The sequence below is a fragment of the Panthera pardus genome, unplaced genomic scaffold, assembly GCF_024362965.1.
Source record: "Panthera pardus isolate Hobbes unplaced genomic scaffold, ASM2436296v1 HiC_scaffold_10, whole genome shotgun sequence".
In the NCBI taxonomy this organism is placed as follows: domain Eukaryota; kingdom Metazoa; phylum Chordata; class Mammalia; order Carnivora; family Felidae; genus Panthera; species Panthera pardus.
The window spans coordinates 11,214,754-11,231,890 of record NW_026526655.1 but is presented as its reverse complement, the minus strand read 5'-3'; the positions used below and the strand labels follow the sequence as shown (position 1 = coordinate 11,231,890).

General features: G+C 44.9%; 1 protein-coding gene and 1 long non-coding RNA gene across 8 annotated transcripts in view; one reads left to right on the top strand and one right to left on the bottom strand.

Annotated features, from left to right (window-relative positions):
- The window catches only part of LOC109264954 (thiamine transporter 2-like), a 43,216-nt gene extending 28,382 nt beyond the window's left edge, over positions 1 to 14,834 (bottom strand). For 4 of the 6 annotated variants that reach the window (XR_008422663.1, XM_053904175.1, XM_053904167.1 and 1 more), the window contains exons 1-2: positions 14,729 to 14,834; positions 12,606 to 12,803 (exon numbers count right to left, since the gene is read on the bottom strand). Coding sequence is in view for 3 of the 6 variants with exons in the window: in XM_053904175.1 (XP_053760150.1) it covers positions 12,606 to 12,803; positions 14,729 to 14,821 (291 nt within the window). In the remaining 3 variants the exon portion in view is untranslated. Of the gene's footprint in view, positions 1 to 12,605; positions 12,804 to 14,728 lie in introns of those variants that run through there. The other 2 variants (XM_053904174.1, XM_053904171.1) reach the window with 2 other exon arrangements.
- On the top strand, positions 2,216 to 15,880 carry LOC109264955 (uncharacterized). Of its 2 annotated transcripts, none has more exons than XR_002078949.2 (3): positions 2,216 to 2,312; positions 7,345 to 7,465; positions 15,747 to 15,880. It is a non-coding gene; the product is annotated as an uncharacterized LOC109264955 (long non-coding RNA). The 2 variants fall into 2 exon arrangements; XR_002078948.2 differs by lacking the exon at positions 15,747 to 15,880 and adding an exon at positions 14,829 to 14,942.
- The last annotated feature ends 1,257 nt before the right edge of the window (positions 15,881 to 17,137 follow it).

Here is a 17,137-nt window from a genome sequence, read left to right as displayed (position 1 = left end):
ACATGTTAGAACGATGCCAATCAGTAAGCCTAAACTATGCAGTCTGCGGGGTGGATGGCTTTCAGAGGCACTGATGTATTGACATCTGTATCTGCTAGTTAGCCTGGGAGCTCCGTGGGGGCAGGGATTCCTTTTTGTCACCGAGTCTAGCACAGAATCACATATATCAAAGGTCTCCTGGAAGGTGTCTTCAACTCCTTGGTGAAAGTACATCTGTTGGACCAACCAGGGTTTTCTAACTGAGCAAAAAAATTCATATAATAATAAGGAGATATTTCCCAAGTGTTCTGGTTATTTAAAGTTGTCCTCTGGAGTGGGAACTAGAAGCCACCATTGGATTTTCAAGAATATGGAGGTTACTCTGAAAATCGTTTTGGAGTAATGAAAGGGGAATTCCTGGTGAGAAGAACACGGGCTTTGCAGCTGAGCAAATACAGATCTCCGATCCACCTTTTAAGTTGTGTGACCCTGGACGAGTTTCTTAATGGACCGAGGCCTCAGGTTTCCTCACCTGTAGAGTGGATAACTTCCCATTCTACCCCAAGTGTTGGCAGCCAGGGTGTCAAAGAATGTTGAACTCAAAATGGGTGGACGGGTTGGTTTGACTAGACTATGGAGTCTCTTCCACCGCGATGGAAGGCTTCACGTAGCAAGTGATCATGTGGAGAAACAGCTACCACAAATCTTGAATACGGAATTTGGACTGCGGGTGTGAGGACGGGCTCCAAGTTCGCCCCCTGCTGGTATCTTCGCTTATTGCAAAAAGACGGTGTCATTTGAGCTCTGTGGTGTTTTGCCTGCACAGACCTTCTGGATTGAACTGCTTGCTCTATGGCCTGTGGAAAACTAATGGCTCCCTAGAAAGAACCTTGAAACACGAAGCATACGCTATTCCCTGATATGAGGTCTCTGCTGAGGTTGAAGGGAGCAAAGAACCCAACTTGAAAGATGCAAACATTCCTTCCTCGGACCTTGTTAATTCCAAGGCATTTTTCGCTTTTTAAAATTAATGGCAGAGTTACTGCTTGAAAAAGGGACGACTACTGAATTTACAATCCCAGGTTATCTTAGTGGTGTGGTTAATAGTTCAAACAGATGATAATTCGTAGTTGATTTTTAACCTGTTGCTTCAAAGGTCATTGGAAATCAGTTAAAACGTTACCAAACGGATGCTTCGATTTGCTCCTAATTATGTCAAAATGCAAATTTCTAGTCTTCCTGAGGATGTCAGGTGCATCGAACGCAGTGGGCTTCTGTTTCGGGACACAGGGCTATTTCAGCTGCTTCAGGTGGGGAGTCCTGCCGCTTTGTGGAGCTGCTGTACTGGAAGGACTGGGTGGGCATCTAATAGATATCCTGGCTATTACTGTGCCGTGCACCTTCTGATAATAGGTTTTTTTTCTGTTGTATTAACTAACCATAGCTGGCTGAACTTACTTGAATTCCTTTACCTCTCCTAGTCCCACTGATTACAAGAAGGTAACAATGATCTACTTTATTGTTTCCGGGGAGTAAATGAGGTCAACAGGAGAGGACTGGGGCTCCGCGTAACGCGATAAATACCAGGGTTTTCCCCTAGCCTTTCTTTGAGAATCTGGTCTAGTCCCATGACTCAGGAAATCACAAGACCAATGAATTGCTGATAACATTAACAGCTCATATTGATAGCCCCAGCTAAGTTGAATCATTGATCATCAGTACAAAATGTATAAGTAATTTCAAAATTATTTTAAGAGAATAAGAAGACACTGAAAAAGTAAGTTTATGGTTTGAGATTAGATTTGCAAGGAAAACTATTCCTTTAAGGACCTAAATAGTCTGAAAGCCCTTTATAACTATTAACTTACATATGAAAGGTCATAAGTCATACGTATTTGCCTTTTAATCAGGCCTTTATGGTCAGGCCATTACGGAGAACACTTGGTCAGTTTCGTTAGGTTCTGCTCCAAATACATGCTGTCCACACCTATTCTTTTCCATGATGTTTTACTAAATTCAGTTAGCATCGTCTCTAAATTAGTGAACATTTACTGTATATACTTATTAAGAATTAAAAGAAAATAATCTCTATGTTCCAGCTCACCATGGCTAAGTATTAAAAGTGGTGGTGTTTTCTAAAATCTAGATTTCTTAAATCAGCTCTCCATGCCAGCATTTTCCATCTGGACCTTGCTCTGCCCTTTCTAACCGGCAGTGTTGTTTAACACACGGTGACCACGTGGCCTCATCATTTTTAATGGCGATTTGACAGATTTCTTTCTAGTTGACTTTCAACGGCCACATCACTCATCTTGCTGTTCGGAGGCCGTCAGGTAGGACTAGGGACTCATTTCATTGGCATGTTTCCCTCGCATCCAGGAAATCATGAGGACTAATGCATTGTTGATACCGACGTTGGTGCTGGGAAGTGATGTGGTCTGTAACAAATATGTAAAAACGTGGAGGCGGCTTTGGAACTGGATAATGGATTGGGGCTAGAAGAATTTGGGGGTATTTGATAGAAAAAAATTTAGAATGCCTTGAAGAGATTGTTGGTGGAAATACTACTGTTTAAGGCAATTCTGTCGAGGGCTCAGAAAGAAGAGAAGAGGGCTACGGAGAAAGTGCCTATTGTCTTAAAGAGGACCTATATCACCAGGAACAGAATGTGGCTAGAAATAGGAATGGTAAAGGTGTTTCTGATGATGTCCCAGATGGGAAGGAGCAGCACGCTATTGGATGCTGGAGGAAAGGTGAATTTTGTTAGAAAATGGCAGAGAACATGATGGAATTTTGTTCTGTTGTTGGAAGGAAAGTAGAACTTGTAAGAAACGAATCTGGATATTTTGCTTGGAGAGCTCCAAGCAGGGTTGAAGGCGCAGCCTGGCTTCTCCTTGCTGGTTATAGTAAAATATGAGGGAAAAGAAAGAAATTGAGGAAGGAACTGCAAAGCAAAAAGGAACCAGTCTTCAATGATCTGAAAGATTCTCAGCCCATCTAGATAGCATACTTTGCAAACAGTGCCAAGAGTGTAGCTGGACAATCATTTGCTAAAGAGCTCGGCTGTGTGGCTAATGGATCCAATGAACCATGTTAGCAAAAGCTGGGAATAGAGATGGGGTTCCCCAGGAATGCTCCGTGAAGGGCCCTCTTGCCTGATGGTTTGCACCTCTCTGAATTGCACAGGAGTCTGACGGATCTTTGAGAATTTTATATCCACAGAATCGCTACTAGCCTGGACTAACAGGGGCAGGGGAAGCATGAAATGAAAAAAGAATGACCCTGAAGGCAGAGGCACAGATGCAGAAGTTTGGGCTGATGAGATCCCCTCAAGGCCAACACGGGGAGGCTGCCGCCCTATCTGGCCCAGAGGACAGAGCATCGAGCCACACAGGATTATTCTCAGGGCTTGAAATCTGATAGAACTTGCCCTGATAATTTTTAAGACTTCCTTAGGACCCATTACCCCCTTTTTTCCTTTCAATATCTCCTGTTTGGAAAGAAAATGTCTACTCTATCCTGTGATATTGTGTTCTGTAAGCAGATACCTTGTTCTCTGGTTCACAGGTGAAGGGGAGTTTTACCAAAGGATGAATCATATCCCTTGGGTCTCACCCATATTGATCTATATGATTTAGATGATGAAGTTTGGGACTCTGAATTGATGACAGCCTGCTGGGATGGTGAAGACCTTTGGAAATGTTGGGAAATGGGTGAACGTAATGTTGCATGTGGGAAGGATGTAAATTTTGAGAGGCCAGAAGGCGGACTGTTATGGGCTGAATTGTGTCCCCCACACAAAGAAAGTATGTTGAAGTCCTAATTCCCAGCACCTCAAAATGGAAATTATTTGGAAACAGGGTTGTTGCAGATATAATTAAGATAAGGTCATCCTAGAGTAGGGTGGGTGTTTATTCCAATATGACTGAGATGCTTAAGGAGAAACACAGGTACAAAGACACACAGGGAGAAGGTGGCCATGTGATAACAAGGCAAAGATTGGAGAGAGGCACGGGGACCTGGGTGGCTCAGCAGGTTAAGCATCTGACTCTTGATTTCAGCTCAGTTCATGATATCATGGTTCATGAGTTTGAGTCCCACTTGGCCGCCTGCTTGGAATTTTCTCTCTCCTTCTCGCTCTGCCTCTCCCCTGCTCTCTCTTAAAATAAGTAAATAAACTTAAAAAAAAAAAAAAAAGATTGGAGAGAGGCATCCACAAACCAAAGAACAAGGATTGCCAGCAAACACCGTAAGTTGACTGAGGCAAGGAAGGCTCTTGCCCTATAGATTTCAGAGGGTGGAGGGTCCTGCTGACACCTTTGTTCTAGATGTCTCATCTCCAGAACTATGAGAGAGAGAATACATTTCTGTTGTTTTAAACCACCCAGTTTTGTGGCACTTTTTTTTTTAACGTTTATTTATTTTTGAGACAGAGAGAGACAGAGTGTGAACGGGGGAGGGGCAGAGAGAGAGGGAGACACAGAATCGGAAGCAGGCTCCAGGCTCCGAGAGCTGTCAGCACAGAGCCCTACTCGAGGCTCGAACTCACGGACCGCGAGATCGTGACCTGAGTCGAAGTCGGACGTTTAACCGACTGAGCCACCCAGGCGCCCCGCACTTACTTTTTTTTTTTTTTTTTTTTTTTTTTACAGTCATCTTAGGAAGCTGATATTGACTTTGATATACCTAATAGGAATTTTTGATAATTTGGACAAAATGTATGATGTATTTCACGTTTAAAATTTTTCATGAAACATATTCTAGCCCAGATTTCCTTGTATTCATACTTTCATTATTGTTAAATATAAAAAGGAAAATGCATCTTTATTTACATACGGAGTGAAATTTCCCAGTTAGTTTTTGTAGCTAATTATAAATATCTTCAGCTAGGTAATAAACATTGTTTATACCCCATATGGTGGTTGTTTAAAAACTGAAATGTTCTCATAAAAGACTGAAATGTTAGTTTCTTAAATTTAATGTTGTATGAATTGCAGAAATGATACTTACCCTTTTAGGTCACCTGCTTAAGCAAACTATAATTTAAAAAATTTTTTCTTTTAGTTTGTTTACTTTTTGAGAGAGAGAAAGAGCAGAGGAGGGGCTGAGAGAGAGGGAGAGAGAGGATCCCAAGCAGGCTATGCACTGTCAGTGCATAGTCCAATGTGGGGCTCAAACCCATGAACCATGAGATCATAACCTGAGCTGAAATCAAGAGCTGGACGCTTAACCAACTGAGCCACCCAGGTGCTCCATTAAACTGTATTTTTTAAATAAAAATTTATAAATTTCCCTATGGCTTAGTCACTACTCTACTTGTAAGTTTTATATTGATTTTTCCATTGAGATACTGATGCTTATAACAACTGCTCTCCTTTTTACCGAATCTGTCTTCTTTATCAAGTTATCAAGTTTTAGAAAGAAGCGTGTGACGGTGGCAATGAAGGTGTCTCTTGTACGGGAGGCTGATGTTCCCAGGGCACGTTTAGTAGGGTTCTGTTTTCAGCCAACAGAGCCTACATCCACCCCCAAGTACTCAGGAAGCCTTTGGGGAAAGAAGAAAAAAAAGGAAGGAAGGAAGGAAGCCAGTTTTATTGTAGCTGTAGGAAAATTGCTCTAAACCATTCATGCGCCTTTATTTGATCTCCTGGTCTGAACAGAGCATAAATTCAGCACGGCTGGCCAGATTAAAAGACTTAACGATGGAAACACCATCCTGCACACGCGATAAACTCGGGCTAGTGCTACAGGGATTTCACGATGCAAACCCTCTTTTTTTTTTTTTTTTTTTTTTACAATGGGCATTATCACTGCAGACACTTTCTGTTAAAGAAAAGATGACCAGGTTCATTCTAGAACCTTCTTTGATTATTCATGGCAGTACTACAAATACATTGGGTCCAGTGTATTGTTGGAATGGATGTAACTCCTATTGAGTCAGAAAGAATGGTGTAAAGTGAAAATTGCTGAACAACTGCTAGGTATAGAAACTCCTTTGTGGGGGCACCTGGGTGGCGCAGTCGGTTAAGCGTCCGACTTCAGCCAGGTCACGATCTCGCGGTCCGTGAGTTCGAGCCCCGCGTCAGGCTCTGGGCTGATGGCTCGGAGCCTGGAGCCTGTTTCCGATTCTGTGTCTCCCTCTCTCTCTGCCCCTCCCCCGTTCATGCTCTGTCTCTCTCTGTCCCAAAAATAAATAAAAAACGTTGAAAAAAAAAATTAAAAAAAAAAAAAAAAAGAAACTCCTTTGTGAATTTTTGGGTTTTGACAGGCTGTCCCGAGTCCATTTTTACCCCTTAATTGAAAGCAGCATGGTACAAAAAAAAAAAATTGGTAGGAGAATGTGCTAAAACGGGAGACACCATCTAGTGGGTCTCTCCCCACTCACTGATTCAGCAGGTCTCAGCCTGGAGGGTTGAGACTGGGAATTTTCATTTCTAACAAGTTTCCAGGCGATGCTGAGGCTGCCATTTGGGGGACCTCACGTTGAGAGTCACAGCTTAGCAAACAGCACTTTGGAGGCAGTTCTGAGGCTGGAAGTTTGAATGAGATTTTGGGGTTGGTTTTGGCTTTACTCTCCTTGAAGATTAGACACTAGAGGGCGGTGTGATCCCGGCACACGGGGACAGAGAGCGGATGATGTCCCATCAAATCCAGACCTTTGCTTCAGCCCAGACATCTCTGATTTTTATCTGTTTTGTTTATTGACTGTTCACATAGGAATTTATTTTTTTAAATTTTTTTTAATGTTCATTTATTTTTGAGACAGAGAGACAGAGAACAAGTGGGGGAGGGGCAGAGAGAGAGAGAGACACAGAGTCTGAAACAGGCTCCAGGCTCTGAGCTGTCAGCACAGAGCCCGACACGGGGCTCGAACTCACGGACCACGAGATCGTGACCTGAGCCAGAGTACGACACTTAACCAACTGAGTCAGCCAGGCGCCCCGGAATGTATTTATTTTTTTCCACATATGAATTTATATGTAAGAAAGGTTCTACTTCCAGGAATAAATTTAAAAGCTGCTCTCTTTTTGCTGGCGATGAGGGGTGAATGGGGGGGGGTGTGATTTTATGTCCCATTGTTCAGACTGCTTTAGAATTGAAAGATAAATGGGCTCTTTAGAGTATGGCATTTCTAAAAGTGTTTTCAATGAATTCAAATTCGATTCATAATAGAAATAGAATTTTGAGACCAAGTAAGTTCAGAAGCATTGGGTTAAGTCAAGTCACAAGAGTTCCCTTGCTGGAATGTTCCTCACAATCTTTATGTGTACGTTGGAGTTCCTTGAGAGGGGGCAGAGAATGCAGAGCCACTGTGAGTGTTTTGGAAAGAAACACCAATCTGGTCCTAATTCTTCATGTCTCTAGAAAGAAGTAGAGACTGGAAGATAACGTGACTGCTGGGTAGTGACAGGGCCTGTCTCCTGACCGCGGCTCAGCATACCTTCCACAGGAAAAACCTACACGACCATGTGCTGCCCATGCCCAGGTGAGTCAAATGCACTTGGTTTTGGGGGCCTTGACTCCTTCCCGTTCCACCTGTTGGAATACTTTTTCTTCAGGCACCTGAAGGTGGGCTGCATCCCACACGTTCATACAGGTTGTGCTCCAATGGCCCTTTTGACTTCTCAAAACGCCCTGTCCGAGGGGCGCCTGGGTGGCTCAGTCAGTTAAGCGGCGGACTTCGGCTCAGGTCATGATCTCGCGGTCCGTGAGTTTGAGCCCCGCGTCGGGCTCTGTGCTGACAGCTCAGAGCCTGGAGCCTGTTTCAGATTCTGTGTCTCCCTCTCTCTGACCCTCCCCCGTTCATGCTTTGTCTCTCTTTGTCTCAAAAATAAATAAACGTTAAAAAAAAAAAATTAAAAAAAAAAAAAAAACACCCTGTCCGAGATGGTTGTTTTTTTTTCTGTCACTCTCTATATGCTTAATGGTTTTTGTTCAAATCTTCCCTTCGTTTTTTTTAACGTTTATTTATCTTTTTGGGGGGCAGGGGCAGAGAGAGAGAGAAGGAGAGAGAGAATCCCAAGCAGGCTCCCCACTGTCAGCACAGAGCCTGATGCGGGGCTCAAACCCATGAACTGTGAGATCATGACCTGAGCTGAAATCAAAGAGTCAGAGGCTTAACCGACTTAGCCCCCAGGCACCCCTATTTCTTCCCTTTAAAAAGAAGAGCTGTATCCATCCATTGTGGTGTCTACTATATTCTTAGTATTTAGTAGGTCCTCAATTAGCATTTTTTTAGGATAAATTACCTAGTGCTATCAAAGAATATAGCATAAGATTGACTATTGTACCCAACAGGGTTCTCCAGAGAAATAGAACCAATAGGAGTTTTATATATTGCGTGTTAAAATGGCAAAAACTGGTGTGTTTTATGAAATAGTTCTGACAGGACCCAGATAATCCAAACACTATATGAATTTATGGAAAAATCTCCACTTGCATTTCTGGGTTTAAAATTCCAACATCTGACACTTTCCAGTAACTGTTTAAATTTAATCATATTTTATTTTTACACACCCTGGTATGTTAGAGAATATTCTTCCAGGCTTCAGGAAATTTGGATTCAAATATTATTAAGGGAGTGGGGATTTTGTATGTATCCAAAGGCCTCTCTGAGAAGGAATTCTACACTGGATTTTACTGCAATTAAGGTAACTGCCTTGGAAAATCCTGGCCACTTTTTTTTTTTTTTTTTTTTTGAATTTTCCATCTTCCAAATCTCACAGGGGTGCTTCTCGTAAGCAGGTTGACCTGTAACCACACAGTGGAAGCGAGTTCAGGCAAATATCATTCCAGGCTTCTTCCGTGCAGGAGGGAGGATGCCCTGACAGGTGGTTGTGGTGGGGATGATCTGGAGTTGCCGACGGACAGAGAAGCACAGACGTTTGTAAGCTGAACGAGCTTAAGATAAAAATCCACCTTCTGAGGAGCCTTCCCCTGCTGAGTCTCACAGAATTTTTTTTATCCCTTCTCCTTGACTCACAAGGTCCCTCCTGCCCTGCGGACCATTGAGATAATGGGGGCAGGGAGTGTGTGTATGCGTGTGTGGTGTCTTAGATAGAAAACAAAGCCTGGAAATCGATGTGCTGTGTTAAAGAACTCCTGTCTTAAGGACTTGGCTTCTGGTATTCTTAGTGGGAGCGATCTACACGTGTGCGGTCTACAGTGAGCAACACATGTAGTTCCGTAAGTGTGTTCGCACACACTTGCTAGTAACAATCACCTGGCTGTCTGGTAATTTCACTTTGAAAGGAGGTTAGAGATAACGTTCACCACAGAAAATGAAGTTCCCTGGAAAAGAGGGAGTTGCTTTGGGTGGAATTTCGGCTTTCCGTGGGCAAAGAGCTTTGGGAGGGATGATCTTCCGGATTACCCCATGTTATCTACCGCCCACTCTGTTCCTTCACAAGGTGGGCCCCATGAAGACTGGCTTATTTGGGGACCTGTTACATTGACTGTCCTCTTCTTCGAGGTAAAATAAATGCTGGTCCAAATTCTATCAGTAAAGCTCTTACCTAAGTGGAGTAGGTGGCAATGATAGACGCTCAATTACGTCAGTCAAGACGAATAATGACAATGAAAACTATTTGCCAGTGGTTGGGGTGAGAGATCTGTTTTCCATTTACTTCTACTTCACAGAGATTAGGGATATGCTCTTCCATACGGAACGTTTCTGGGGTGTTCTAGGTGTTTCTTGTGTAAGTGGCTGAGGAAATGACTGTGGAGCCATCGATGAGCCATACTGACAGCCATCTGGAAGCCTACTCTCTTCTTTCATTCATCATATTTCTGTTCAGCCTGCCTGTGGGTTGTTGCACAATGCGACAGTTGAACTTTGAGCTGAACTTCTGGTCTTTTCTTCTCCACGACTTCCATGGGCCTACCTACAGCTATTTCCACTGTCCTGGAGAAGCTGAAATTCCTCCACCCTCTGAATTTTGGCTTGAGAAAACCAGAGATCAATCTAAGGGAAGAAACACGATCTCCCACGTGATGGGGACGGAAGAGGACCACAGCCTCTTTGGAGAGAGGTGGAGAAGAATAGGCCACAGTGCCAGGATTAGGCCTCATTTCCAAGGACCCTTTTTTCCATTCTACCTCAGCTCCCCATTCTCATGGCCGTACTGTATTCTCCCTCTAATAAGGGATCCAGTCGTCTGGCTGTGTCTACAAACATCTCTTCTTGCTATGTCATCAGCTACAGTCACTGTACTATTCCTTAGCTCCATTGGGATATCTGTCCCCCCCCGCCCCCCAATATTCCAGCCTTCTCCTTTCGTTCTTTCCCTTATTTCTACAACAATCATACCAATGCCTTAAGCTCCATCACCTGCCCATGTTTAGATCACATCTGTGTGGAAAAAAACCTCATTCTAAGGGTTTTTGTTTGGACAACATTTCTCAGTTGGTGATTTTGCATTCTTTATCTCATCTGTTGGATGAATGGCTGAGTTCTCCGTCAGGGCTTTCCCCATCTTTCATGGAGTTCCTGGAGTGCCCTTCCAAGAGGAAGTACCGGACTCTCCTGGGTGCAATTTTCAGCCGCTACTCAGAGATTCTCCAGATTCCGATGCACCCCACCCCCAAGCCGAGAACCACTGCGAGACCTCTGCCCAGATTACTTTCCCAAAAAGGGAGCCCCTGAGGGTCAGGTCTGCACGCTGCCGGATTTAGTGCTGCACGAGGCGAGTGTGGAGGGCCACACTCTTTAAATGACTTGGGCACACAAATATCTGAACTTCTTCAGCCCACAAAAGACTTTCAGCCGCTCCGCACCCCTGGAAGCACGTGGGTAGTCGAGTGAAACCTGTCTCCTCCTGATACCTTTGAATAACCACCCGTGATTATTACTTCTCGAGACCTTCTAGAATCTGGCTTTACCGGTCTGTCCACATGTCCTGAGATTCTGAGTGCTCAGCGTGTACTCCAAGGACGCAATTCCCAATCAAAACCAAATCAGTGCTTCCTAACACATACCATCAACAAGCACAGAAAAATAATACCTCCGGCACGTGCCGTTTAACTAATACCTGCTTGGACAGGCATTGATACTACATGCTTTCTACGCCTCATTTTGAATCCTCGGAAGTTCACAAAGCAGATATTGTCTCAACCTGGCAGATGGGCAGGCAGACATTCCGGGAGAGATAACGTGGCTTGCCCGGGGTCATGCAGTTTAGAATCCAGTTCCGTAAGGATGTAAAGCTCGAAATCTTCTTCTGCCTGCTGGGTGGGGCGTGCTGATCTGAAGTTCCCTTCTCTCATTCCTTTCAAGTTGTTCTACAGCCTTGTTTCCCTCCTCCTCTGTCCAGGTCGCCCTCCCCCCACCCCCAAATTTCCACCGTGTGACGTACAGCTTCAGGTTGCCGTCTACAACGATGCCCGTCATTAAATGTCACGTATTATCTATCCCTACTGCTATAAGATGCGGCATGCATACCCTTTTTCTCATTCAAATTTAAAAAAAATCTTTATTTTTGAGAGAGAGAGAGAAACAGAACGCGAGTGGGGGAGGAACACAGAGAGAGAGGGACACACAGAATCTGAAGCAGGCTGCAGGCTCTGAGCTGTCAGCCCAGAGCCCAGTGCGGGGCTCGAACTCATGAACCGCAAGTTCATGGCCTCAGCCGAAGTCAGAGGCTCAACCAACTGAGCCACCCAGGCGCCCCAGCATGGTTTATTTTAAAACTGGAAGTTTGTACCTCTTCATCCTTTTCATGTATTTTGCCCCTTCCCAGCCCCCCCTCCCCCAATTTGGCTTATGTATCTGTGAGTCTCTTTCTGTTTTGTTTCATTCGTTTTGTTTTTTAGATTCCACATACAAATGAAATCATATAGTATTTTTCTCTGACTTATTTCACTTAGCTTTGTGCTCTCTGGATCCATCCATTTTGTCACAAATGGCGAGATTTCATTCATTTCATGGCTGAGTAATGCAGCATGTATTCTTGAAATCAGTTCAGTGGACATTTACAGAGGTTTTCTTTGAATAGTTTAAGCCCCCCACAAGCTGTTCCTTGGGCCGAAGAGATCCTGCGCTATTTATTGCTAGTGGCATCTAAGAGTTGTCAGGCTTTCCGGGATGGGGTGCTTAATTCCCAGCTGGAAAGGTTCCTAGATTGAAAGTTCAGATGTAGGGGGAAGAGCGTCTGCATTGACAGCCAGCTCTATCCTTTGGATGCTATGAGGCATCGACCCCTTCTGTTCCAGCCTGCTGCTGATGCTGCTAGCCGACTTTCAGTTGTTTCCAGGATGCTTTGCCTCTACCACCCCACTCAACAGCATACAATTTTGAGTAAATGTGGCAGCCCCCCTCCAGCCTTGGGCAAATGATAAAAAGCAATGACATTTTAATTATTATTTGATTCACGTACCTTCTCCATCACAAGGAGTAGAAATAAGGATTCTATACACATTATTCTTTTCCTATGGCCCTCTCTGTTCTGATAAAAAAATTTTTTTTTCCTCTCTGGAAGGAATACTTCTCCGTATTTTATTTTGCCCTACTAGGACAAAGCAAGGGTGGTCCCCTATTGGGTGAAACCGGTGTCTGAAGCAGACACTGGAAAGGGGTCTTTGCACACGCTGTTCCCTCCAGCAGAAAAGTAAAGCTTGTCTGGGCTTACCTTTGTGGTCTTAAAAGCGAGAGAAGAGGACGCTTTGCACAGAAGGAGAGCATTAGTCAGCAAAAAAAAAAAAAAGAAAAAAAAAAAGAAATTCACAAGGTGAGCGCAGCGTTCTGTCCTCTGCTCCGCTGGGACACGAGGCCAGCCGCCGTCAGCCGCGATGTCCAAGTTCCGGTCTGCAGGGCAGATCTGCAACACCTGCCGAAAATCTTGATTGAGCAATGAGGCACGCCGTGGCGTGCTGCAATCCGCAGCAGACCGGAAGGACCGGGCAGAGTTCATTACCACGGATTAATGAGCCCTCCGCCTTTGCATCCGCAGAGAATTGACTTTTTTCCTTGTATTAAAAATAGATCACTGCTATCATATTAACAGCTTCTTGGAGAAGCGAAGTTTTCGGATTTTCTCAGCACCTATTTTTGTTAGTGGCAAGAAGACCAGTCAGTCACACTCCTGCTACTATTTTACTAGCTTCGCATTTGGATCTCACACCCCGGGTCTTTTCCCAAGTCACAGTGTTCTTCCTTGGAACATCTAATTGGGTTGAATTTTTGAGGGCACATACTTGCCTTTTTCTTCCATGACATTTTACTTGAATGCTTATCTCCAAAGCTTGATGCATTTCCCACCCCCAACCATTTCCTTCGAGCAAGCCTCCATTGCCAGAATCTCCACAGCAATTTGGTCTCTGAGGATGAAGATTCAGCCACCTGCCTCTCTTTGTTGCCATTGTTAATGTGCTACATCTTTTTTTTTTTTTTTTTTTTTTCTGCTGTATCACTTACAACCTGCTTTTGAGCCACCTCCTTCCGTACATTTGCAGCTGGTTCCAGGCCAGTATTCTTCTCCCTGTTTGTGGGTGTAGCTCCCAGGGCTGGCACTGGCCAGTCAGCACTGTGGATTTTAGATAATGACCTCGAAACTCACATACATTCTTAGATTAGGTCAGTTGCCCTTATAATTGTTTCCAAAGGTAGGAAAGGAAAGGAAAGGAAACCAGTGTTGTCCAAAATTCTCCTTTTGTGTTTAGTAGAAGAGAACAGGGTGTGTGTGGGATGCCCCCCCCCCCCCAATGCTGTAAGAACTTGCTGTGGGTATTTTAGCCCCCTCCAACTCTTCAACATTCTCTCCTTAGCTTTCTGGGTCACCCTGACTGTGGAAGAGAAACCCCAAGAGGGGTATACCAAGACGTATCCAGTGTGATACCTCAGATAACAGTGTCTGTGGAGTGGACACAGTTAAGTTTCCTAATATTGTTTTTTTCCCCTCACCCAGCCTTTTTTTTAAATTCCCAAGATCTGGAAAATCTAAGCTAGAGATAATGAATTTGTAGAATGATTTGCTTCCCGCTGCCAAAAATGCCTACATTACTTTGGCAACTATGTTTTACACCCTCTTTATAACCCCCCCCCCAATTCCTACAGTGTCCTCAGAATAACTATACTAGAAAGTTACAGACCAAAGGTGGGGATACGGTCTGCCAAAATTGGACACCTGTAAATGAAATTTAAGCATTTAGTTAAATTCCATATACTTTCAAATAAAATAACATTTTAGTTTACTCTTTAGTGTTAAAGCAGGAAAAGCCCGGTAAATTTAGATAAAGCCAGCATATGTTGTTCTAATCCGGGCCAGGATCAGATGGAGAAGAAGCTGATGCTGTAGGAAGTAAGGAGAGCTGTTTAATTTCTCTTTCTCTGCCGCAAATAGAAAACAAAGGAGGATTTTTTTTTTTTTTTTAAGACCTCTGAGTAAAAATACGCTCGTTGCAGGGGCTAGAACAATGCCTAGTTTGTATTAAGCCCTGAATTAATTGTTAATAAGGGGGGTTAGTACGTTAGAAGGAATCTCTACCAATGCCATTCAGTAGTTTCCTCCTCATGCAGTCTTGTCTCAAAACTTCTCATTTTCCCATTAGCGCAATGGCTGTGGGTTCCCAAACTCACACGTATGCTCTGCGATGTAATTAGGCAGTAACAGGAGATGTTCCAATTCCGACTGTCTTAGCAAAATGCTAGTAATGTGGTCTTGCCATCAAACCTCAGGCAGCCCAAGAAAAGGGGTGCCTGGCCATGTCACATTTCGAAAAATAATTGCTAACAGTAACGTCAGCCCAGACTTACCGAGCCTTGCCTGTGGGCTGGCCACTTGACGCACGTCTTAACCTCCTTAATCTTCCCGACAATCTTACGAAGTATGACTGTTCTTGTCCCCATTTTGCAGGTGAGAAAATTGAGGTGCAGAAAAGTGAAGTAACTTTCCCCAGGTCATGCAGCGTGCCGGACTCTCTTCAGCGGGGCGGGTTGGCTGCACGAATGAAACAAATGTCCCTCCATCAAAGACCATCTCGGGCCATCTCCTTCCTTCTTCTGTTGTCGGGGACACAGGACGTTGGCAAATTGGACCAATTAGCTTTTCTCAGGTCTGCTGGTTTCTGTTCCTTTCTGGACGAGTCCTGATCTCTGCTTCTCCTGCTTCCGGTATCTGAGATGGCCCAGCTCCCAGTCCTCTGTGCCCCCTCCCTCCCTGGCCAAGCTGTCGGGGCATAGTCCACACAGTGAAGTGTGCACCCTGCTCGAGCCAACTTCCTTTGTAAAGTCACACAGAGACTCGGGTTTGGGATCTAGATCTTTCTGGGAATATAGGTGTCTGGGGGTGGGGGAAAGGGGGCGGAGGGGGGGGGTGGAGGCCAACATCTTTTCCAGACTGCTGTGACCAAAGAAACCTAATTCAGAATTTCTTTAGAATTTTGTGCTCAGTAGCTTAAAGTCCTAGAACCAGATTTAGAAAAGATTCCCAGCGCCGCCTCCCACCTGGTGTAGACGCCACCCGAACCCTCCCCTCCCCCCCTTCCCACAGATGATGTTTTCCAGCCTCTGCGAGAGTAAAGGGGCATCAGATGGTCAGCTCACAATGTTGTTGCTTTTACCTTGCTTTTTCACTTTCCACCCGAATAGGAGGTGTTTTGATATGTAGGGAAGAATCTATATGCGTCCGGAAAGAACTAGACATTATCTCGACTCTGAAGCACATTCTTCCGAGTTACCTGATCCTAGCCTTTCATCGCCAGGTGGGCTATTTTCCAGACCTGCACACTGTAGATAACTACATGCAACATGAAATAATTCTTATTTCATGCAGGTGAACTCTGCCCAGTAGAGGGACCGTCCTTCCTCCGTGTGGTAAAAACTCTAAATGTTTCCAGTAAGGATGTAAATGAGAAAGGACGCTACATTCTCTTCTGGATGTTGGAATAAATAGTAAAGAAGAAGCCATTTGTCACGTGTCCTGGGTGGCTCTATCACCATCCTCCTCGAGATGGCATTCCAGGGCCTCCCCCAGCAGGAGGCGGCACCAGACCTCCCTCACCTCCGGAGTCTCCCTCCTCCCCTCTCCCGAGTCCTCTCTGCCGACACCATGGGGTGCTGTGGCTGCGGAAGTTGCGGTGGCTGAGGCGGTCGCTGCGGCAGGTGCATCACCTGCAGGTGCTACCGGGTGGGCTGCTGCCCCTGCTGCTGCGGCTGCGGGAAGGGCTGTGGGAAGGGCAAGACGCAGTGCTGTTGCTAGGTGGCTGGGGGGTAAGAGGCCGTGGGGCGTCCGCTCCCTCCAGTTAATGAGATTTTCCTGTCTGCCTCTGCTCCCACACCTCCCCGCTTGCTATCACCTGGGTGCCCTGGACTTACTCTTTTTTTTTTTTTAATTTTGTAAATGTTTATTTGAGAGAGAGAGAGAGTGTGAGCACAGAAGGGGCAGAGAGAGAGAGGGAGACACAGAATCTAAAGGAGGCTCCAGGCTCTGAGCTGTCAGCACACAGCCCATTGTGGGGCTCAAACTCACGAATGTGAGATCATGACCTGAGCCGAAGTTGGACATTTAACCAACTGAGCCACCCAGGTGCCCCACTCTTTTTTTTTTTTTTTTAAGTTTTATTTTTTATTTGAGCAGGTGAAAGTACATGAGTGGGAGAGGGGCAGAGGGAGAGAGAGAAAGAATCTCAAGCAGGCCCCATGCTCAGTGTGGATCCCCATGCGGTGCTCCATCCCACGACCCTGGGACCATGATGTGGGCTGAACACAAGAGTCGGATGCTCAACCAACTGAGCCACCCAGGCGCCCCAGGACTTCCTCTTTGGAACAATATTGCTGGTTTTTGAACTCTGTGCCCTTCTCTATCAACTCAATGGTCCCAAACCATTTTATTTGAAAAAATCCCAAAGAAGTCATGGGCTTTGCAAGGATGGAAACCCAGCCAACACCAGAAGATCAGTGACTCCCTGAGCCCAGCCAAAGGGATCACGATCCTGAGTATTCTCTCTGAGCTGTATTCATGTGGTCTCCCAACTTAGTCCTTCTACTGCTCTGCACCTGTGCACAAACTATTTTTATTACTATTACCGTTTTCCATTACTTTCACTATTATTTCCAGTCACCATGTAGGTATTGCCCAAATTTCCAAATGAAACACAGAAAACAGCCACAGATGGACAAGCGGGCAAAGAAATTGTGATGTGATATGCATGTGTATGTGTGCGT